Genomic DNA, 23,946 nt, shown 5'->3' with positions numbered 1-23,946 from the left:
CTACCTCAGATTTTTTTGAAAGGATTTGCAGTGGCCTTTTAGGAGTTGTTACATGAGGTAAGAAACCAATTATTGGGGGGAGCACTGTGGGTGAAACTGGCTGTCTGGTCACCAGCCAAGAGCTGTGTGGAGAGGATACACAGAGGAAGAAGGAAGGATGTTAGTGAGGTTTCCAAGGACGAGTTTCAGATCTGGATAGGGGTATTTGGTTAGTTGTGTTACGAGAAAAACTGGAATTTGCTCATAATGTAACCTTGAAAAGCGTTCCCACAGATATGGGTGGCCTTCCCACTGAGCAGACTGCGAGGTAACAGATGGGTGGGGATGTCTGTGACCTTGCTGATGGTGCTTCTGCCACCACTGAGAACGTGGGTGTAGGGCCCAGGGAGAGCAGGGGCTGGTGTCCCAAGGTGATAGGAGGGTGCTGGTGGGATGCAGCTGTGGAAGAGGCAAATCTCATCTTGGTGGGACTTTCAATAGAGGTGAAATGCTCCACACCAGCCCACAAGCTGGGAGGACTTCACAGGTTTGCTCAGACCCTCCAAGCATTGCATTTCCATCCACCCCCTGCACGGGCAAGAGCCGCTGGAGCAGAGCAGAGCTCAGGCTGAGACAGTGGCTCCTGCTGGGACCTGCTCTGCCGTGCTGGGGAGGGACACCCTGGATGACCTGAGCCTGGTCCTGGCGCTTACCAGAGCAGAGGTGGTGGTGGTGGTGGTGTGGTGTGTGGCCGTGGGGTTCCCAGCCAGCGCTGTGTGTGCCGTGCATTGGGAAGGGACGTGTCTGGCCTCCCGCGGTGCTGCTGGCTGCAGTCAGGCAAGCTGAGCAATTTTTTTTACCTGCTGTCATTGAAACCAAGCAGAAACCCTGAACTCCTGATGACTGACTAATGCAATTGCCCTTTTATTTCCTGATACTTCCTTGAGAAGCAGAGGGACTCTGAAGTTTATGCTGTTGTAAATCCTTGCTCAGGCCGCAGGCATCTAGCTTGGGTACAGAAAATGGAGACTTTAGTGGCTGGGGAAGAAACCCAAGCCTCGTCCTTCCAAGCAGCCTTCTCTGTGCTGTGTGGTGTGGTAGATGCTTGTTTTTCACACACTGGGATGTACTGGATGGATTTTGTTGAAACAGGGACCAGGAGTTCACACCTGTGCTGCTGTATGGCAGCACCTGGCAGTGCTGCTCCTTCTCTCAATAGCTTGGGGTAGAAGCTACAAACTGCTGATGACCCCAGTATTGCCTTTGTCACCCAGCTGAAACCTGCAGACTGGGGAACTGCCGCTTGTCTCTTGTGCCGGGCTGGCCCTGGATGATCCCTAATGAAATTTACTTTAAATTCTCCAGAAGTTACAACAATTTCTTTGTCCAGCAAGAAAGAACTCCCCAGGTTCTGTGATTTGGGGTCAAATCAGCCTCTTCCTATGATGTGGTGAAATAGCTCCTTCTCTTGCCTGCTGGTATCGTGCCGTGATGCTTCTTAACATTGTGCTGGGCTGCCTCCTCTCAGGAGTGGCCTGGAAGGGCCAGTGGGGAGGCAGCATGGTGGGAATGTGCTTTTGGGTGACCAGTGGTGGGTTTGCTGTCCCAGCACGTTGCCACCTCCGGGGTTTCGGGTGTGCCAGTCCTGGCCTTATGCAATCTGCGGAAGTGCCGTGTTGTGTAATGCTGTTGTGTAAGCAGGGCACGGGCGGGTGTCGGGGTTTCGGCACACAAACCATGCTCTGTCATGCTCCCTGCATTTCCCCACCTGCAGCCTGGAGGGGATCTGTCCCAAGAGCTTCCCATCCACTTCCCTGGGGGTGTTGCAGGGACAGGCACCAGAGCAGGTTCTCAGACGGTGCTGTTGGTGGAAGGGTTGTCTTTAGGCTGCAAACAGTTGGCACTCGTGTCTGACTCCTGCTCTTGTGTGTAGCTGCACCTTTTACAGAGACATGGCAGAGTCCAGGGCCATCTTTGCAGGATGTGAAGCTGGCGGTGTGCCTGGACACTAATGAGAATGGCTTTGCAGGAGACTTCTTGTTCAGCCAGCGCTGCCTCTCTCTCTGTCCTCCTGTTCCAGCTGACATTACCACGGTACTGTGCTACCTGTTACGAAGCTGTCTTGTGGAGGGATTGCCGAGCCTTCCACAGCAGTGGCACCTCAAAGGGGTGCTTGAAAGAAGCTCGGGGGGAAATGTATCCCCCTGCCTGTGATCTCGCTGCGGTGACAGTGGCGCAGTTGGGAACATGGTGAGCAGGCTCTGAATGTCAGCACATTGTTCATAGTGAGATACGTGTCATGTCGCATTAGCTCAGGCCGACAGCTACTGGTGGGAAAATATTTCCGTGAGTTCCTCGAAGTGCCCCCACCTCCTACAGGCAAGGACTTGTGCCCGGCGAGGCAGCAGCAGAGCTGTGCCCAGCCACACTGGGGGAGCAAGGAGACCATCTGGTGCCTGCATACGTGGAAGGTCACCCGAGTGTTGTGTCCAAAGGGCAAGCTGCCTGTGCTGGGAGCATTCTCATGGAGAGTGTGTCTGGCTGTTCAGAAGACAAAGCTCAGTTTTATTTCTTGGTAGCCTCTGCTCAGGGAAGAGGAGGTGGGGTTAGCATGACTTATTTGGTGAAATCCACCGTGCCCAGAATGAAGGGAGCAGCTGACAGTGCTGGGAGCTGAGGAAACCCTCTTGTTCCTGCCCGCAGGCTGCAGAAGCCTGGAGCTGTAAGTGTGGTTCAGGAGCACTTGGAGCAGGACAAGGCAGTCTCTTGTGAGTGCAAGGACCCGCTCAGCACTACACAACCATGTAATGGTGCAAGGATGGAGCTGGAACAGGGCTGCTGTGGGGGAGAGATAAGGCAGGTGGGAGGATGTTTGCTCGCACATGTGGAGGGATTGACTGCAGAGTCCCAGGGCTTCACTGGACTGGGAAACTTTTTGGGGATGGTCCCTCTCTAAGTCCTCATGCCCTCATCTGCAGAAACATCTCTTCACCCATCCCTGGGACTTCTGTGTACCCCTCACAGCTTCCTCGATGCTCTTGGCTCACAGCTCCCCTCTGCCTGGGTTGACTCAGCCCTGCCTTGCCTGCTGGGCTGGGGGCTCCAGCCTCGAGCGCTGCCTGCTCTCCTGACATTCTTACTTCAGCATCAGCTTTTCTGAGCCTTCCCTCTTTATTTTCTTCCAATGTCAGAAAGGTGAGGAGGTCAAACGCTAATGCAGTATTTTTTTCCTTTTGTAAAGTGTACCTAGCAGATGAGGAGTGTCAACACAGATTTGTTTTTCAAGTGTTTCTGCAGGATTATTTTCTTGTTAAAAGTGACAAGGAGGTGCAGAACTGTCGGCCTTTAGCCAGAGATGTCATCTCGTCTTTGCGTAGGTGAACAGGCACGAGATGACAGAGCACCTTTTTGTGGGAAAGATGAAAAGTTGAGCCCAATTTAATAATTTCCTTAAAAACCAAAAGGAGCACATGCTCCTTCTGTTTTCCTGGTCCTCAGTAATGAGAAGCTGGAGAGAGGAAGACTGTGTCAGGCCATAGATAGTGCAGTGTGTTTATGCAGAACTGATCTCAGTACTGAGGGGATGGTTTGAACAGGGTTATTCATCTGTGGCCTTTCCAAGTTCCTCTGCATCTTTTGACAGCAGAATCTGATGATGGTTTCAGCACAGGTAAGGTGCCACTGTGTACCTGGCAGTATGGACCATGTGGGGAAACCATTCTGGGTTTCAGCTGCGCTCTCAGGACCTGCCCAGGAAGCTGCCCTGTGCTGGGTGCTGCCAGCTTGACACAGATAAACCCCCTTGCAGCTCCATGGAGGGGCTGGATTTTGTTCCTGGTTGCACGTGCCCATTGGAAGCCCAGTGTGCGGCTTCCTGTGAACCCAGGCTGTGGCTCATGGCCTGTGCCAGGGCTGACAAGGAGGAGGAGGAGGGAGCAGGGATGGGTTGGGGGTGTGATCCTGCTCCTTGGCCAGCCTGGCCATGGGTTGCCCTTCAGCATGTGGCGCACTTCCTGGCACCAGGGAGTCGAGGAGACACTAAACGCTTGCTTGGGTCCCTGGTGCTGATGTTTTCTGGCAGTTAAAGGGACTAATAACTGACTTGCCACTTGACATAGTTGTTAAGGGGCTGGCTGTGCTTTTGAAACTCTGTCCTTCTGCTCTGCACAGTTTCTGGTGACCCTCCAGGAAAAGGAGCATTGTTGATCAGTGTGATTGAGTATGGGATGGAGCTGAGGGGGCTGGACTCCTGTGGGTGGCATTGGCTCCAGCACACGGACTGAAGCTTGGGTGGTGTGGCACAATGCAGGACCAGTCCTGGGGCTGGTGTGAGACCAGGTTTGGGGTTTGTCATCTGGGTCAGCAGAGAGGCAGATCGGAGAGTCCAGGATGGCTGGAGACGTGGCTGGGTTCCAGTTCCCCAGACCACATCTCCTTTGCTGGATTCATACTGGTTCATACTGGTCACCTCCCTGTGGTGCGTCGGCTCCAGGGGAGGTGTCAGCCGGCGGGAGCAGAGCGGTGTGGAGGGGGGTGAATCAGTGCATTCTTTTGTCATGCTTCCAAGTCTAGAAATCCAGCAACTTTGGAGAAAGCTGTTTTTAGAGGAGCAATAAAAAGGCAACTGACTCACATGGAAACAACATCAGTGGAATAAAAGGGGAGAGGCTTGGACTGCTGCAAGGAGACTCTCTGGTGGGGGGAGTATGCTTAGGTCTGTGTGGTGGACATGCAAGTATTGAAGCACCCGAGATGTGTCTGGCCTTGTCCAGAAATGAATTAGCAGAAGTAAGTAATGTATATCCACCTTCCCGTGAGTTCTGGCTTTGTTAACAGTGATATCATGCCTTGCTTTTAATAGCTTTTGTAATCACGGGGCAAGGTATTATTTTAAAATCGAGATAATTCTTTTGTTTGGAAAAACCACCCTAAAAGCCCTGAAGTGACCTTTCATTCTAAGTGAAGGAGCAGGCGGGCTGATGGCTTTTTCAGATAGGAAGAGTCAGGGCAGAGAGCAGCCCGTGCTGGCCAGCACTCCGAAGCGGGAGCGCTGCCGGCAGCGCACACTTGGCCCTATTGTCTCTGCTTGTATGGACTAGTCGGTGGGAAATGAGGTATTTCCTCCTCGCAGCCTGCTCTGTTGGAGTGCTGGAGGCTGGATCCTGCCCTGCCCTGCGCCACGGTGCAGCCCTTGCAACGCCGGGCTTTGGGGAGGCTCTTGCTGTGGGAGTAGGATCAGCCTCTCCACCAGGTGTCTGGGAGGCTGTGACCCTCTGGGGCTGTTGGGGCATCGTTATTTAAACATGTTCTGATTAGCCTGCACTGTAAATCCAGCATTTTAATTCTTTCCATATGTAAGATCCAATCTAATAAGCCAAAGTTTAAGACCATGCAATCTATTTGGAATAACCATATGGATTAGGAGTCAGACTGTGCTTTTCTGCTTCTTGTATTTACACTAATAGAGAGACAGTTGCTAATGTGCATGTAGCTTGTGCTGGTACCCATTTTTTAAAAATATGACACCAAATGGCTTGCATTAAAATATTTGAAAAGCAATAAAACTGTGAAAGTTCCTCTCTTGCGCAGACACAGACACATCTGTGAAATGAGGCGTCTCCACGCAGCAACATTCCTGTCCCTCCCTGTAGGCTTATCAGTGGGGCTGGAGACCTCTGCAGGGTGCTGGGCCAGCCCAATTCCCCCCAGCTGCACCTGCTGAGCCAGTTTAGACCCTCTGGGCATGAGGGAGAGCCACCTTTGGGGCAAGGAGGACCTGGCTGGATCCAGACCCCTCCTGCAAAGTCAGGAACTGGAGGAACTATGGCTATGGAGAACCTGGGGCTGCCTATGGTTGGTTGGCTTGGCACATGGTGCTGACTGTGGTGTTGTCACCCCCCACTCTCAGGGCAGATTCCAGCTAATGCCCTCCCATGGGCCAGAGAGAGGTCCGGAGAAAGGAGTAGCAGAGCTGGGAGCTGGCCACTTGCTCAGCTACTGAGGTCTTTGCATTCATCAGTCATTTTTTTTACTGGCTTGTTCTGCCATTTCTTGGTTCTCTTGGGCAGATCCCCAGTTTGAGCTTTCTCAGTCTTTGTGTTCCTCTATCTTTACATTGCTATGGATTTGAAATATCATTTTAAAAGAAAGCCAGCAGTGCTGCTTTTGAAGCTTTGTTCTTGTGCTCTGAAGTGAGCATCCCTCGGGAGGTCAAACAAGCTTTTGATGGTCACCTCTTCTGCAAGGACCTGCCAGCACTGGGGTTGGTGGTGGGGTTTATGGGCTGTCACAGGGTCCCCAGTCCCTGGCAGTGTCCATCAGGCTCCAGAGCTGGTGTAACCTTCATGTCCATACTTCATCCATTGCTTGTTTCTTGTCAATGGAGTGATCACCTCATTGTGTCCCTGCAGCTGATGGGACAGGGACATTGTGAGTGAGGCTGCTGAGGAGGCTCCAGTGTGTGTCTCCAAGGTGAAGGCAGTCACTTTGCTCAGTGCTCATTGCCTCTGGCTTTGTCTGGAAGGGGGGTGGGATAGGCTCCCCCTGCCTTGGGCAGGTGGGCACTGCTTCCCCCCAGGGGCTCTCTGAAGGTCTTGCTGAGTTCAGGGGGAACTGCATCAGTCCCTGCTGCACTGGGGAAGTGCTGGGGCAGGGAGCAGCATCCTCTGTCCTCATCTTGCAGCCCTCAGCCTTCTGCATGGGTCTGGTGACCACACATGGCCAGAAGCCTCTCCCCTCTCTTTGAGGTGTTTCTTAGAGGATGTGTTTTGACTGAGGGCAAGAGCCTGTGCTGCTGGCTCTTCCCAGGGCACCAAAAGCATTTGGCACAGGTTTACAAAGAAGTTGGCTTGTCATGGGAGCTGGAGTCGGACCTGGGTCTGTGTGAGCACTGGAAAGCATTTCCAAGTGGGAGTTGCACTCTGTCATCCTTCATTTGCTCAGACAGAGAGGAGGGAGTCAGTGTGAGACATGGCAACTTCTTCCTCCCTGTCTCCAGCATTAATCTAAATGCCAAAACGCAGACCTTTTGGAATGCACTGGCACTGTGGAGAGCACCAGCCTCTAATTCCATATGGCATGGAAATATCCCCAGGTAGCCTTCACAGGCAGCCAGAGCTGCCTTCAAGGTGTAGAGAAATGCTGCTGCTGCTCTGTGCCCGTGTTGGGCCATATTGAGGAGCTGCTGGGCTTGGCTTCCTGAGGTGAGCAGGGAGCCTGGGGGAGACATTCCCAGTGCTGGGCTGGAAGTGGTTTATTGAAAGGAAAGGATCATATTACACTCAATTTTTGCTGAGTTTATCTTGGTTTTTATCAGATTACACACAGGATAGCTCATCAATATTGTGATCCTGCTGACATGTAAGTGAGCCGCTGCATAATTCATGGCTGCTGCAGGGCTCTGGCACTGGGAGGCACATATTTAATTAGGCACCTTACCATTCCAGTCTTCTGGAGCAGCCTCAGGATCGCACCCATGGAGAAGGATGCGGTGGCCCTGCCTGTGCAGCTCCTGGCCGCCTTGGAGGAGCCATGCTGGTACTGTCCCCGGCCCCAGCTCAGGGACAGAGACACTGTGTCATGGCATCATGGTGAGCAGCACTTTCCAACAGGCTCCTGGGGAGGGGAAATGTCCCAGCAGAGATGAGAGGTTCTCTCTATCAGGCGTCCTTTGGCCTGAATGAGTGGTGTAGCACATCTTTGCACTCCTGTCAGCTGTACTGTTTAACTCTGAGGAACTGTGTTATCCATAAAAACACCCCGTCCTTTGTTAGTCTTTTCAATTTCAGGTTCCTGCTGCAGTGAAGTCTGCAGCTGAATTATGTGTTTTGTGGCAAAGTCTTCCTTAACAACTGGAAATGTCTCACTCATCATCTTAATCTTGGGCTGGAGAACCAAGTCAGTGGCTGGCTCTGCTGCCCCTCTCCAAACCAGCCCAGCTCTCTGGGATCATTTTCAGATCCCTGCTCAGAATCTCCCTCCCGTGGCAAGCAAGGTCCAGGAGGGCAAGGACCCATCACTGGGGTTCAGCAAAGGACCCTCCCCAGCACTGGCCTCTCACTGGCTGTGTTCAAGGCAGTGTGTGTATCTTATTCTCACAGCATGCTTGAAAATGTATCCGGGATAGGGAGAATTCTTTTCCATTTTTGTGGTGCTTCCCTCCATTAATTTTCTGGTTGTAGTACATTACTCATGGATAATTAAGAGTGAGCTATTAATACAACAGTTAATATTCAAGTGCAGTGAAGAGGAGAGAACAATAAGTCAAGGAATCATATACTACAAGACATTTTAGTTTAGTGATGCAATTTTTTTTTGCTGGCTTTGGCTATCAGAGCATAGTGCTGCTTCCATTTAAGTATGGTCCTGAGAACTCCATTTATTGATAGAATACAAATAGGACATTAAATCAAGGGAAGTGAATTTGAATTGCTGGTCATATATACAATTATAAACGGGATTGGCTACTTCTATCTAGTATCTTGTATCTTAAGTTAGGAGAATTATGTTAGGGACTGCTAAAGAGAGTTTGAAGTGTTTTAAAATTAATGAGATTGAAGTCTGTCTAGGAAAAAAAAAAATTAATGTTAAAATGCAGCTCTCACTTTAGGGATGAAAAGATGGCTTTGGAGAAGTGGTTGTGCCTTGTCCAGATGGAGGAATGCGGGGAGTACAGGCTGTGTACTGGCATCAAATAAACACATTCTAGCCTTAAGTGCTCCTCCCTCCCCTGCCATCCTCACTGGGATGGATGGATGAATGGATGGATGGATGGATGCCAGCTGCAGAGAGGAGAGGGGAACAATTCCCTGTGCCTGGCTGGAGGGTGGCTATGATAGAGCTCATCACCGTGTTCACCACCCTCCTCCCTTTGCAGTCGTGGCTGGCTGCTTCCAGCCCCGCTCTGCACCACCCAGCACTGCGCCTGCAGAGCCCCCGTCACAGTGTTTTGGGGGTTGCTGGGAGCATTCTCCTGTCCCCCCAAGGCCAAAGGTTTGGGTGTCCTCTGTCTGCAGTGTGCTGCTTTCTGGGGCAGCTCCTCCTAGGGCATTTCAGGTCAGTCTGAGCAGAGAACACCTTGCATTGTCCTTGTGCTGTGGGTCTGCCTCTCCTTTGGAGATGAGGAGGGAGGTTCGGGTGCCTGACTGTGACCATCGGGAACGCACAGTGGATGGTGGCACCGGCAGTGCACACATGGCCAGAGGTCACACTCCCTGGCAGAGGGCTTGCCTGGGCTCCCAGCTGTAGCAGGGGCACGAGGGGTGGGCACAGAGGAGGTGAGATCCCCCTGTGCCACGTTGGGTGCCTCAGGAGCACCGTGCAGCCACCAGTTCGTGGCACACGTGTGCTGACTGTGAGGAGCAGTGTCCTGTTGTGGAGCTTCTCCGTTTCCAAAGGCTGGAGCAGAGTGCGAGTGAGTGTGCACGGGGAGGGGTATGGGTGCATGAGCCTGTGGCTGAGAGCAGGGATCTGGGGGAGGGGGAGGCTTCAGCAAACAGCTCCTTACCAAAACAGCCCTGACCTTTGCAGGGCTGGAGCTGTCTGATGCAACAGGCTGAACCTTTCCAGGCTTCAGCTCCAACTTGAAATGCTTCAGAGCAAAATTGATGGCCACAGCACTGGCCCCAGAGCTTACATCCAGCGCTTACCGAGCCGCTGCTGGGGGTGGGGAGAGGGTGCCAACAGCCCAGTGTGGGAGCCACAGTCTCTGCTGTTCTCATGTGTAGCTGGATCGGTGTTGGCTGATGCCTGTGAGGGCTGGCTGCTGTGGCATGGGCAGCTGCACTCCCCTGAGCCCTTTGGGGCACAGAGGAAGAGCTGAGGGCACAGGAAGAGGCCATGTTGTGCACTCTGGAGTACCAGCATGGTTTAGAGGGATGGGTGGAGATATTCATTTTGACCAGAGGGAAGGGTCAGCGTGTCCCTGATGGGGACTCATACCCAGTCCATTGAAACCAAGTGGGAGGTCATTTGCAGCACCTCTGTTGTGTGGGAGGGAGCCGCTGTGCCCTGGGGGGATCAGTGCTGAGAGGGCTCCTTGCTGCCTGGCTCTCTGGCAAACCAGCGTTAGTTACAGAGATGCTGTTGTTTCTGTGTCCTGTGGTGAATAAAATTCAACAACTCTTTATTTCTGAATGACAGCCCAGGGACTGCACTTCTGCTCTGGCTCGGTGTGAAGTGGCTTCATCCCAGCGCAGCTCCTCTGGGGCCTGAAGCCCTCGATTCATTAGTTGTCAGGCTCGTAGGTGGATTCTGCATTAGGCCTTTAATTTAGTGTATTGCCATGGGCTACTGACCACATGACACTGCTCAAATGTGAGCAAATCTAACGAGGATCCAGGACTGCTCTTTAATTTGGTGAGAATAACAGAGTGAGCATGGGCCCGGAGAGTGTTAATCATGAAGGAAAACTGGCTGAAACCAGGTCAGCTGGTGCCGGTTCTCAGTGCAACATGATGGAGAGGGAGCACGGGGGGTGGGGGACTGGTAGTCCCACTCCACCAGCGACAGGAAGCGCCATGGCCACAGCAGTCTTTACTGCTGCCTTTTTTCTTCCCTGTGGCTGAGCACTGTGGCCCACAGATCCCGTTTAGTGGCCAGGGTCTGGAGGGGCTGCACTCAGATCCCCAGCCTGAGGCGGTGTTCCAGGGTCTGGCAGTCCCCTTGGTGCCATAGGAAGGGGCAGGTGCTGCTCCCTGGCTGTGACAATCCAGGGGTGCTGGGTGTCCTTGTGGGAGCTGGTGGCGAAGGCCAGTCCCAGCTGCCACCTGCCTGTCCCTCGGTCCTGCACCGAATCATGTGGCACAAAGGACCCGGAGTCACCAGCTCCTCGTGGGAGCAGCAGCGAGTCCCCACAGTTAGATTTGTTCTGTCCAATAAACAAATCCACACCACTCTCCTGCTGGCTATTCCTGTCTGGGGCTGGCTCCCCTAAGCACGCATCACGTGGATTTACTGTGTTATCCTGGAGTGGTGCCTGAGCTTGGCTGGCTTCCTTAAACCACCCTTTTTGGAGGGGTGGGCTTTGAGAGAGGGGCAAAAGAACCCTCTGCGGTAACTCCTGTTGACTGCAGTGACCAGCGAGGCAGAACTGATCAACTGCAGGCTTCCCTGCTGCTGAGCTCTGCCAGCAAAGTCCTTACATCTGCTTTTACACTAATGGGAACTTTATGGACTGGCGTGTCCCCCCTAGGAGCAAATTCCTACAAGGTCAGAATCCAGAAAGTTGCCACTTGACACCGTCTGTGAAGTCCTGAGCCAGCCGGAGGAGGCCAGGTTGCACAGAGGACCTTCTGGGGCAGCAGATCTAATGCTGTCACCTGCAACTGATAGCCTGGAGGCCCCTCCACACGCCACTGCTGCCATCCCACTCCCCAGTGGCTCCTCCGTGCTGGGCCATGCTGCCCGAGGAGCTGTGTGGATGGGTGCCAGGTCGAGCAGGCACTGAGTTGCTTGGTGCACAGGGAACCATGGTGGCTGTCCTGGCAGAGTGGGCTGTTCTCTCTGCACACCCAGAAGGGGATGATATGGCAGTGCTGCTCCTGCTGCATGGTGTGGGAGCGTGGCTGTGCTGCCACTGGCAAGTGGGTGCCAGCTGAACAGGGCGGCATCGGGCAGCAGTGGCCCAAGACAGGCCGTGCACAGGGAGCACAGGTGCTGTGTGGTGAGTGCCCCAGGTACTGAAACCATGAAATGATTGCTTTGAGGCCCTGTGTTTTCCTGAATTTAATGAACAACCATTACACATTCATGTTTATTAAGGTGGTTAATATTAGTTTGTGTGGAAGAAAGTTTGCAGAAACATAACTTGCTTCTGTGCAAGAGTTACTGTTCATTTTTTCAGGACATACAATCAGCCTGGACAAGGCCTGCTGAATTGCGGCTGCTTTGGCAGCCTGAGTGTGAAGGATTGTGGAAGCTCTCCGATTAACTGTCTCTTTTTTAATCTAACATTGCAGGGCCCTAATTGCTTTGACTTTGAGTAAGGAGAGGGTGGTTTCTGTAAGGGCATCCCATGGCACTGTGTGTGGCCGCTGGCCCTGGACAGGGCACTTGGGGTCGGGTCCCTGTCCTCCCCGGTGTGTTTATGTGCTGTTGTATGTCACATATTGCTCTCCTGGGATGTTGGTCAGGTTTTGTGCAATGCAGCTGTGGCTGGAGCCACCTTCTCATTGCCCCTCTCCTGAACAGGACCAGCCAGCAATGAAGGGCTTCTGCAGCCTGCCCCATGGGGCACCCACGGGTGTTCACCCTGTGCTGGCGGCTGCGGGCGGTGAGTGAGGCAGGCGTGCTCCTCCCCAGCGTGGCGCCTCTTCTCCTTCCTTCACCTTGCTCAAAGCTTTGTTTGGCTTCAGCTCTTTAAAGCCTGTACCACCCTCTGGGTGCCCCATGGCACAGGGGTGGCTGGGATGAGTGATATGAGGGCCCTGAGGGCATTTCTCTGGTTCCCAACCCCAGGTGCAGGTGCTGCCCTTGTCCTGTCCCAGGCACAGCTCTGGTACACAGACTGCCATGCTCGGGACCCCTGGCCACAGCAGGGGATGGGCAGCTCCTGCAGCTCCTCATCCCTGGAGCTGTGACCACCAGGTCTCAGCTGGTGGGAGTGGGTTCAAGTCCCCCTGCCTGATGCCGGGAGATGGATGCTGGTGATGATGCCCAGAGAGGCCGTGCCCTTGTCCTGTCCCAGGCACAGCTCTGGTACACAGACTGCCATGCTCGGGACCCCTGGCCACAGCAGGGGATGGGCAGCTCCTGCAGCTCCTCATCCCTGGAGCTGTGACCACCAGGTCTCAGCTGGTGGGAGTGGGTTCAAGTCCCCCTGCCTGATGCCGGGAGATGGATGCTGGTGGTGATGCCCGGAGAGGCCAAAGGCTTCTGTGCCAGCCCAGCTCCTCCCGCTGCTGCTGCGGTTTGCAGTGGTTTGTTAAGTGAAAGGCGATTTCAGAGCAGGCAGCAGTGAATAAATTCTGTTTTTCTCAAGCATTTAGTGTTGCTTTCAGTTTGCTTTGATGATGTCTTCTCACAACTAGTGTAAACAGACTGCGCAATGGGGAGCACTCACATGTGTACAAGAAGCTGCACATGAAAGACAGAGGCATCTTGAAAGCCATAATAACGCTCTGAGTGCCAGTTAAAGGATTTGTCACTAAGAGCACTTTACAGATAGAAAGAACTTATTAACTAGTGTGACTAACAGCTTGCAAGGTTTAATTGATGTGTGTTTGTTGTCCTTTTATATCTCTCCCCCTTGTCTTCCTCTTGGCACTGATTCCAGCAGTTGCTGGTGCAAGAGCAGTAACCTCAAAGCAGCCTGAATAGGTACCAGAAATAAAAGGGAGGCCAAGCCCTGCCCTGCGTGCCCCCGGGTCTGGAGCTGCAGCGGTTGTGGGAGCTCGGCCCCAACATCCGGATTCCCCCTAGGAACTGGGGCTGGGCCTATTTTCTTGCTCAGGGTTCTGTTATTCCTCCCTAAGTGACGCAGAGTTTTTGAAGATAAAGCTTTTCAATGCATGAATAGGATGGATAATGAATGTTTCTGCCAGACAGACTGCTCGTTGCAAGATTGATTGACTATTAAGGTCATAACGCAGCAGCCACCCACACGAAGCAAACAGGCTAATGTTAGACTCCAGGTTAAGCCGAGAGTTGGTCAGCTGTCCACGGGCACAGTGGGGGCTTCCAGTCATCTGTCAACAAGTGATTGATTGATGTGGACACCTTCCAATCTTATTCTGATGATTCTCAGCAGCTTGCCTGCCTGGTGGCCATTTTTCAGGAGTTGGCAGGACTCAGACCTCCAGGACTCCAAGCGATGACTGCATGGGGGTTAACCCTTTCCTTTGATCCCAAACGCCTTTGTTGTGGGCAGCGCACGGGGGAAGGATTGTATTTGTGAGGCTCAGTTACGAAATACACCGTGAAACTCCCTGAGTGAGAGCAATGCTTTGGCTTTCAGTTTCTAAGTGAGTTGGCCTGAGTGAAGCTGCGAGTGGGGATCTGCAGAGAATCATCTGGAGCAGGGCAGGTACAGTGCTGTACTTCATGGGCATTTTAACGTGCCCTGGGTAAACTGTGTGCATCAGAGCTCCAGGGAGCAGCAAGGCAAAACCAGGTGGGAGGGAGTTTGGTATTCAGAAGGGGAAAAAAAATAGGATTAGCATGGACTTGTTCTGGTGTGAGAGACAATGAGTTAAGAGAGCTCTTCTGGTTTTAAGGATTTCTCCTGGTTCAGTGCTTTGAATTCACCAGAAGTTTGTTGCCTGGATGCTGGCTGTACGTGTGCATGAAGAGGACTTTATATATATCTCTCTGTATTATTTTATGTACATGTTATACTTGCTGTGTGCCCACACACGTGCTAGTGGGAAATTGAAGTTATGCATGCCATGTAGTGCACGTTTGCCATCTGTAAACAACTTCAAGGGTCCTCTGGTTGCAGCGTGTGACCTTGTATGTTTCCTTGTCTGTTTTCAAGCAGTTTTAGTTCAACTGTTTGGAGAGTCCTGAAGCCTGCCTTCACCTTTCCATGCACTTTCCATCTATGGTTTTAGCATTCCTAACGTACCCTAAAAGCCTGCTGTGGGGAAACATCAAGAGCCTCTTCTCCACGAGTTGGATCTTTATGCTCAAGTGCATTGTTGAGTTTTGATGGTGTGATCCAAGTGCCGTAATGTGGCAGAGCTGGCACAGAGCTATTGAAGGTGACAGGAGAGCTGTGCTCAGCTGCTCTGAGTGCTGCTGTGTTGTTGTGCACACCCTTCCCCAGCCCCAGCAGTGGGCTGCAGTCTGATATTTTTCCCATGGAAGACGGTGCCTGATCCAGGACCACTTAATGTCAGTCTCTCTCCTGGTGGAGCAGGGATAGGGTCTGAGCCAGAAGGAGCTGCTGGGAGCTGGGCTTCCATGGCTGTGACTGGGTTCTGCTAATCCTCTCTTCTCTCCATCCCTTGCAGATGGTGGTTCCCACTCGGACGGTGCCCCCATGCAGCACCACACTGGCCTTGCTGCTGACTGTCTCCTGGATGCCAAGAACCATCTCCCACTGCCAGGCTGGGCAGTGCCCTGCTCAGAGCTGCTGCCCTGGGCAGGCTCCGTGGCAGCAGTGCTGACCTGCACCTAAGGAAGAGCCGTGCCCAGCGCCCAGAACGTTTGGTACGAGTTTCAGCTGGCCCCATGGGCAGGTGCACCACGGTCATGCTGGTGGAGAGGCTTCTCCCAGGCCAGCATCAGCCCCTTGGCCAGAGAAAGCAGGGCTGTGCTGGGGGGGGAATGAATGACCTGTGTTCCTGTAAACTGAAACAGGGGACTGAAATGCCACGTGCCCGCTGCAGAATTTTTCCAGGGCACAGCAGAGCCATGTGTAGAGCTTCAGCCGTCTTGTCCAGAGCTCTGAGGGCTGTTGGCCTGAGTATATGAAAGATCAAGAATTTGTCTCTGGGGCCTTTTGGAGCAGCACCATGGCTTTCTCCTCTTCACCTTGCACACCCCACACTCACACGTGTGTGCTTAGTTCCTGCCTGGTGGGGCAAAAGGACCTGTTTGAACCAGGGGAAGGTCTCTGATAGTGGAAGATGAGTCCATGAAAAGCAAGTAGTCAGTTCTGTCCGTGGAGTAGAATCACAAATTGCTTTTCTTCCCTCAGGCATCCTTCCCTCCTAGGCCTTGGCCAAAGGGCACCACCACTGGTTGCAGCACAAGGTCTGGGCATTTTCAGTAAAGCTCTCTGCCATCATTGTTTTTAACATATGTGGGCAGATGCAAAGTGCTCTGGTACTGCCATCAAGTGCAGTGGAAGTGTGGATGTCAATGAATATTGTTCCCATTTTAGCTTTTGTTGAGCAGAAAGTGGCTTGTTAGGGCATGGTCATGCCATGGAACACTGGTAGGGCTGGGAGAACCCAGCCTAGGTCATTCATCCCTAGCAGCCTGTGTCCTCTGGATGTTGACTATCAGCCAAGAAGGGATGCTGCTGAGTGCTTTTCTGCTGAGTGCAGGTGGTAAAGAGTTGAAAGGCACCAGCTCTGCTCGCTGACAGCTCCCGCTCAACAGGGTGTGTGGAATTTCTGTGGCGCAGCCCCAGACAGATGCGGAGCAGTGCTGGTGGTGCATGGAGAAAGCCTTCCCTGTGCTTGGGGAGGGGCACCAGGGTGTCTCCTGCAGCTCATTATGTAGAAGGGAGAGACCTGTAGTTATTTCTCCTTGACTGATCTCTGATCTGGCACTGATCATTAAAACGGTTTTGTGTATTGGAGAGTCACACTGAGGCAGGTGCACTCGACTTCAGCCTCCCTCCAGGTTCCTGCCGCCCACAGTGCACAGCCCCCCAGGCAGAGCTGCCCCCGGGCAGAGCCCGAGCGAGGCCTGCAGAGCCTGGGAGCAGCTGTGGCAGCCCTGCTGATGGGATGGACAAGAGCTGGGAGCGAGCAGCTTGGCCGTGCTGCCTGCTCCGCCAGCAGCCTCGGTGTCCCTGCGGTGTGAGCCCAGCCAGCGTGGCCTCAGGGCTTCTCCTGAGGCAGTGCTGGTATAATAACACTGATGAAAAGCTGATTAATCCTTGTGAGCGAGCCGCAATAGCTTCCCTCTAGAACTGAAGAGATTACCACTGATTTGTCATTCTGATTGTTTCAAAGAGACGTGCAATTAGTTGCTCTAATTTAGCTCCACTGCCGCTCGCGGAGCGGCGTGACAAGGGCGCTGTAATCAGTGGGGCTGCGATGGCAGCCACTGGTGGTGCAGCTGTGCCGACACCATTTCATGCGCCGAGGGCGGCCGCCAAAATGGTGGAGCATCACTTGCTTCCGTTCGAAGGCCCAGGTCCCCTCAGTGCTGTGAGGCACTGGGGCAGCAGGGCAGGCCTGGCTCAGGGTGTCCTGTTCTGCCCCGTGCCGATGGAGCTGGGGCTCAAGGGCTCCTGTGCCGTGTCTGATCAGGGCTCTTCCCAATGCTGGTTGTTCAGGAAAGTCTTGGGAAGACAAAGGGAGAGCAGCAAGTTCTGGCCTAAGGCCCCCACAGGGTGATGGGCTGCACTGGATGGTGGGCATGATGTTACACTTAGTTTGATTATAAAAAAGAAAGTCATAAGGAAATCTTGTTTTCTTATTCTGTTCCCTCTAGCTATTGGCCCTCTTTGCCAGGTGCAGTAAAACCTGTCCCCAGGTACAGGAGAGGAGGGTATTTGCTTGAGGTTACCCCTTTCTGAGGACTGTCTTTGCTTTAGAAAAGGTACAAAACTGCCACAGAAAATGAGGAGCTTGTGGCTCAGCCCCCCAGCTCGCTGCGCTGGGTCAGCAGCCAACCCCCTCTGGGCAGAGAGGAGGGAACACATGGGATTTCAAAATGTGTCCATTTTCAGTGAGACAAATCATTTAAAAATTCAATTCAAAATGAAGAAAATAAAAATGCTTTAAAAACAAAACCTGCCTGTGGCTATTTCTTGGTTGAAGCTGTCTCTTTTTTTTTTTCCCCTTTTTTTTTTTTTTTTTTTGGGAAGGCATTTTGTTTCTGGAGCGAGCTGGCTGTGCTTGCTAGGGAGGGTCTTTGAGGGGCCTCAGAGCAGCTCTTGTGCTGGCTACCAGCAGCCCGTGCACCTCGGCCCCTGGCCAAGCACCACCATGCAGCTGCTCGGCTCATGTTCCCGGCCACAGCATGGCACGGCCAGGCCTGTGTCACTGCAAGGTCGTGGTTTTCCCCGGCTCCTCCAGCTCAGCTGTCAGCTGTCGTCCCCCACTGGGCAGCACCCCGTGGCACCCAGGGGACCCGGCCTCTTGTGTGTGTCCTGGGGCTGTGCTCTGGTGCTGCCTGGGGCAGAGCCTGGCTTGGTCATCCTGCCTGGACAGCTCGGCTCTGCTGCCCGGGCACAGAGCAGCACCTGGCCAGCGCTGTGCCCCAGCCCTCACCGTCCTTGTCCCCAGGCATTGCTCAGTAGCAGCTCCCGCAGTGCAGGTGACGTCCGGCTCGTGCCGTACCTGCTGCTCTGCTGGTGACAGCTGCTCTAAAGGGCAGCCGGGGTCTTGGCAGTGCCAGGTGGGCCAAGCCGGACAAGTGCCATCGGCCGGGACACATTCCCCTTGCCTTTCCTGGACTGGGTCAAGGTTGGCCTCAGTGAACTGGCCGAGGGATGGTCTGGCACAGGGAGCACCAGCAGGACATTTTCGAGTGCTCCTGCTCCCCTCAGCTAAATATAAGCCCCAGTGGGAAGCCTACCTCTCACTAGTTTTATGTTTCTTGCCCCTGTGCTTCCTAAACCTGGCAGCAGGCCCAGTTGTCTCCAAGTCTAAGATGAAAATACCCTTGCAAATCCCACTCATAAAAATACCTGCTGTATTCCCAAAACATGCCTGAGATAGCTTCCAGAGAGGATGGGGAGCTAAAATAAGATGCATGAGCTCAGAGCCCCATTTTCCACTGGCCCCGCGGTTCCCGTCGCCGCAGCACACCGCAACATGGACTGAAATGGAAGTGCTGCTGCCCGGGGTGGCCTTGGGCTGGAGCTGGATGAGCCACAGCTCTCCCAGAGCAGGCTCTGCTGCAGCCCTTGTGTGTGCCAGCAAGGCCTTGTGCTCCTGGGGACAAGCTCCCAGCTGGCGGCACCACCCGGACAGTCACGCTGACCAGCAGTGTTGGCTCAGCAGAGGAAACCTGGGCGAGAGTAGGGCACAGAGCTGTGGGGAATGTTTAGTCCCCAGACTGGCCACGTGAGGGGCAGCAGGAGGCTGCTGTTCCCTGGGAGGCCCGCATGGCCAAGCCACGCTGGCAGTGGCACCTGCCCTTGGGATGGGATGCAGGGGCTCTGTTGTGGACCTCAGCCTCCCCATGTCACTCCCCATGTCACCCTCTGCACTGGAGAGACTGAGGGGACACACAGATCTGTTGTCACGCTGACGCGCCCAGGCCGGCAGTGTTTTTGCTGAAGCGCACAGGCCTGCAGTGTGGGCACAGCAGCTGGGCACTGGGAGGGGAGTGAGCTCCACTCTGCCTCTGGGCAGCCCCTGGACAAAGGGGTGAGCCCTTGGGGAGGTGGCATGACCTGCCCATCGGAGACTGGCTCCTGGCAGGGTCACAGTCCATGGAGCAGAGTGTCAGGCTTCCTGGGAGCTGAAATCTCAGCCTTGCCCTCTTCTGAAATGCTCTGCTGCAGCCTGCAAATGTATCCCAGATCTTCTCGCAATCACACATCTCTTTTTTTCCTTTTTAACAACCCACTACTTCTACTAGATGCCAAAATGTTTCCTGGATCAGGCACAGATGTCCCCACAGTCACGTCCTGCCATTGTCTCTGCTGGGCTGCAGCCCAAGGTGGGGGCAGACACACCCCCAGGTTTACTCCAGCTGTAGGCAGGAATGTGGTGGCCATGAGCCCTTAGGAGGGACACTGACTGCCTGCCTGGAGTGGGGTCTGGGGGCCAGGAGCAGAGCCAGTCGCTGCTCCAAGCACCCCAGCTAGGATGGTCACAGGGCACAGAACCCTTGGCAGCCATGAAAGAGCCATGTCCTGCGGCACCTGGGCACAGACATCTGCTCCTGCTGCTCACACTGGAGACCCCTTCTTGTACCTGCCATGCTCTGAGTTAAAGCCTTGGGGTCTGCCCTTGTCCTTATTGCTCTTCTGTGCTGTGCTGCTCCTGAAGTTTTAGAGGAATTTTGTCCACACAAGCTGATTACCTTGCAGCCATGAACTCAGTGGGGAGCCCCCTTAGGCTCAGCAATGGTGTTACTGGGCCCTGGGCAGCCTTCATGTCCCCTTGGTGGTGGCCAGGCCATGTGGGTCCCACAGGTCCCCCTGCAACAGCGTTAGTGCGGGGTGCTTGCATAGATGCTTTGAGCTGAGATTTGTTTGGGAGGGCAGAACTGTCCCCCTTCTTCAGACAATTACATCCTGAATCTCATTTACTGTGGGGCTGGGTGGCAATATTCAAAGTTCCCCACTCACTTGCATTGCCTTGTATGTCAGCAAGTGCTACTTAATGATCTGTGAATGGAGGGAATGCTGGGAATGGGCCGGACCTCGTGTGAAATACCCATCCAGAGTCTATAAATAATGCAGCCTCTTTATGCTGTGCACAGTTTGGAGCTTCATGGGAGGAGCATCTCCCTGCTATGACTGGAGGAGACTGTAAGTGATTTGGGTACGAAACAAAGACGATGAAATGTAAAGAGAGGGACTGTTCAGTTTCTGAAATATCCTGCAAATGTGCCTCAGCCACTTCTGCCAGGTCCTGAGCTGCCACCCAGGGCTGTGCCACATGCACCAGGACATGGTCCCCAACACTGACCCTGCACTGACAGTGGAGACAGCTGGGAGCAGGGTCCCTGCTTGCCCTCAGGACTCTGCCTCACATCCATCATGGTGAGGAACCCGGGGCTGCCAGGCACGGCGCTGTCCCACTGGCACTGCTTGCAGTGTCCCACTGAGTGGCAGCTGCCCTGGCCCTGGCTCATGAGCTGTTCCACTGTTGACAGGGCGTGTGCTCCCAGACCTTGACTGCCTCTGTGGTGGTTTATGGCTCACTCCCTTTTCCTGCCAAGGAAAAGGCCTGGCACTGGGGAAATACAGGCGGATTTCTGCTAGAGCGGAACTCTGGTCGCTTTTCTAGGGCAGTATATGGGTTTCCCTGCACGTTTGGAAATGCAAGCAGAGGCAGCTGCATCAGCATTGCCACAGCATGGGTGTTCAGCAGCCTGTGCTGGGCACACCGAGGGTGTCTGCTCAGAGACACACTCACAGCCAAGGAAAGCCAAGGCTGTCACACTCAGACATGGGTGGATGGAAGGTCCCTTTCCCTGGCACATTCCACCTGCATGTGAAGGCAGCCACCACCAGCACAGGGTGTTTTCCTGGGCATGGAGGGTCCGCCTTGCCAGGGCAGGAAGGGTTGCATGAATTTGATTAATTAAAGGATACGTTTCTGTCATAAATATTCTGTCACTGCTCTGCATGTCTTGTAAAATTTGCTGTGCCGGCGCTCACAGTGGCATTTGCGTGATTAATAACAGCAAAGCATGAATGAGCCGGTGCTGCACCAGCATGGCAGCGATCAGGGCACGCGGAGCCCGGCCCTGGCATGGCCCAGGTGTTATCTGTGGCAAAGCAGGTGGAGCAGCCCCAGTGTGGGGCTGGCAGCCGGGGCTGTGCCTGGCTTTTATTTTTAACACCCTGCTCCCAGGCGGTGACAAGCCTTCGCTAAGTGAGGTAATAGCCAATTGATTTTGTTCCGTTTTGCAGTGGGCAGTAATAAATCACACGGCTTGTCAGGGGGTGTTTCATGTTTTCAGTGAGAGTGTGCCAGCAATTAACCATCAGAAAGCTCTTGTGGCTCCGCTCCTGAAGACGTGGCTGCAGTCTGAAACTCAGGAATGTGGGGCCCTCCGCCACCAAAACAGAGCGGTTGTGGCGGAGATTTACAGGGGGGTTTATTTCCAGGCTCCAGAGTGGACAGAGCGGGAGATTGATGACAGGGAGGAGCAGCGACTCCATTCATGGGCACAGCCGCCCACGAGGGGTTACAGGGAGTGTGGAACTGTGGGACATCCCCATCCCCATCCCTGTTCCCACTGTGGCCTAGGGACCCCCAGCATTGGGGCCAGCAAAGGTGTGTGACCCATCCAGCTGCATGCTCCTCAGCCACACTGGCAGTGGGTCATGGGATGAGGATAGGGTGAGATGGAGCTACCAGGCACTTTGTGGCCCTGCTGTAGCTATCGCTGTATGCTGCCATCCTGGGCTGCCTGTGCCTGGCTCTGGGGGTGCAGAACTGCTGTGCTGGGGTGCGAGGAGGGACATGGCAGCCACTCCTCCCTCCAGCCCCTTTCAGTGGGGTGAAGGGTGTCACTTGGCTTGGCTCAGCTTGGTTCGGTGCCCCTCACACCGTGCTCCTGGGGCTGGGTCCCTGCAGCCCTCGGCTGGCTGTTGGGGTTTGGGGGGCTGAGGCACACACGGGTGGTGGGCCGTGGGGTCAGCCCGGTCTCTGCAGCCTGCTCCATCCCTCTGGGCTCTGCCTGATGATTCCCAGATGGTAATCGCTCTGCTTTTATTTCCTGTAACCTTTGTTACTCTGAGAAGGCAGAGGCAGAGGCTGGGCTAGAGGCCGGGGTGAGGGATGTGGCGGGAGGGTCGGGACCCTGGGGAATAATGCTGGTTTCAAAGCAAGGCCTTTCACAGAGGCATTTGCATTTGGAAATAGGGAGCGACTGCTTTGCATGCAGAGCTGGAGGCCCTGGTCCTGGGGGAAAGGAACGGGAGCAAGTGGCCAATTGATCCCCGACTGAAATCAGGAAATTATCAGGAAATCATCCCCTGCTCTGAGCTGAGGGGTCTGTGACAAAAGAACCTTCTCTAGCCCATGGCTCAGCTGTCCACTGTGGCCCTGCTCAGGCTGTGACTTTCCCACTGCAGCACTGTGGATGAAAAGTCCAGGATCACAGGAGAAGGGGGTGCCCACCCCTGGCCCCCAGCCGTTGTGTCACTCCCGGTTAGATCAGAGCAGCAGAGCTGCCTCCTCCCAGGGCCACGCTCTCCCTGCTCCCCAGGACTTTGCTGGAGGCGACGTGCGGCAGCTCCAGTGTCTGTCTTAGGGAGCTGACAAACACAAAAGCTCTGGAATGAGTGAGACGGGCACACATGGGCTCTGCTGTTGCTGCCCAAGGTGGCATGAGACGAGCTGTGTCCCACACCCCAGACAAGCTGCATACATGTGTGCATGCTTGTGATGGCTGGAGAAGACCCTTGGGAAGGCTCCTGAGAGGAGGGAAGAGATATATCACCTAAACCTTCCTCCTTGGGACCAGGCTGTCCAGTAAAACCAGTTACCCCACTGGCAGCAGTTGTTACAAGCCTGTGACTCCACTGGAGGTTCTTGTGCCGGCACCCCACTGTGTGTGCCCAGGCATGGTTAGGAAGGGGACTGGATGCTTTCATGGAAATGCATCTGGGATTTCATGGGTTTGTTATGGGTTAAAATTCCAGATTTGACATTTTTGTCATGGAGCTTTGGCTGGTGAAAGCCGTGGAGAGATCCCAGTAAGCACAGGCTGGTGCCATGCTGTGCCTTCTCCTGCCCAGTCTGGGCTCATCTCGTGGGCACAGGGAGTTCATCTGACTTCCTTGGGGTCACCCCATTAGAAAGAAGTTCCTAACCCTGACCATGGGGTCCCTAATGCAGCGTGGTCCCGCCATAACCCTGTGTGCAGGACCCGTTCTGCAGCTGCCGTGCACGAGGCACACACGGACACAAGGACAGTTGTTTTCAAACCTCCTCCATGGGAGGCAAGGAATGGATGGAAAGGCAGTGCTTCCTCTCACCAGACCCCCAACATTTTTGTGATTTCATGGGAACTCGTAGGAAAGGAGTACACATTTCCCGCGGCGCTGGGAGGAGGAGGATGGTTCATGGGGTGTGACGGAGAGTGGGGGTCATGGGCCCCTGGGCATGCAGGAAGCGAGGCTCTCCTTCCAGGGAGGAACCTGCCTGTGTGGGGGAAAACCTGCCTCACTGCACCCCAACTGAAAAAAATTTATGTTTTTCATCCTTGTTTTTATTTTTCAACATCCCAAGCGACTTCTTTGTTACATGATTAATATGCCTTGTGAATTACAGCCTGGAGTGTGATGCGTTGCTGGGATCTGCATGGGAGCCGGAGGCAGGTGATGCTCCATCTCCCAACTCCTGCAGCCCTTTCTTTTACAGACTTCAGGGTGGAAAAAAATTCTGTCTCCGCTTGGACTCTATTTATTGCCACAGTGTGAGACTGATGAGGGGTGACACAGCTCACACGAGTCCAGGTAATGCCTCATATGGAAGCAAGTGACCCAGAAACATCCTGGAAAAGTGCAGCCAAGGAAACAGCCCCTTGGAGTCAGTCGGGGTGTTTGCAGGCATTTGCTGTCTCCCACGTCTCGGTGCCCACTGTGACTGGAATGGAGGATTGCTCCCTGGCACCTCGGGCTCAGGCAGCCTCAGTGTCTGCAAAGTC

At 54.0% G+C, this 23,946-nt stretch overlaps 1 protein-coding gene across 1 annotated transcript in view; it reads left to right on the top strand.

Moving 5' to 3' along the window:
- The window catches only part of MN1 (MN1 proto-oncogene, transcriptional regulator), an 85,080-nt gene extending 67,688 nt beyond the window's left edge, over positions 1 to 17,392 (top strand). The window contains exon 2 of the mRNA XM_017734916.1: positions 14,931 to 17,392. Coding sequence (XP_017590405.1) covers positions 14,931 to 15,097 — 167 coding nt within the window. The 3' untranslated portion in view covers positions 15,098 to 17,392. The remainder of the gene's footprint in view (positions 1 to 14,930) is intronic.
- The last annotated feature ends 6,554 nt before the right edge of the window (positions 17,393 to 23,946 follow it).

This window comes from Corvus brachyrhynchos, unplaced genomic scaffold (genome assembly GCF_000691975.1).
Source record: "Corvus brachyrhynchos isolate BGI_N302 unplaced genomic scaffold, ASM69197v1 scaffold114, whole genome shotgun sequence".
Taxonomy (NCBI): Eukaryota; Metazoa; Chordata; class Aves; order Passeriformes; family Corvidae; genus Corvus; species Corvus brachyrhynchos.
This window is presented reverse-complemented; position numbering and strand designations above follow the sequence as displayed.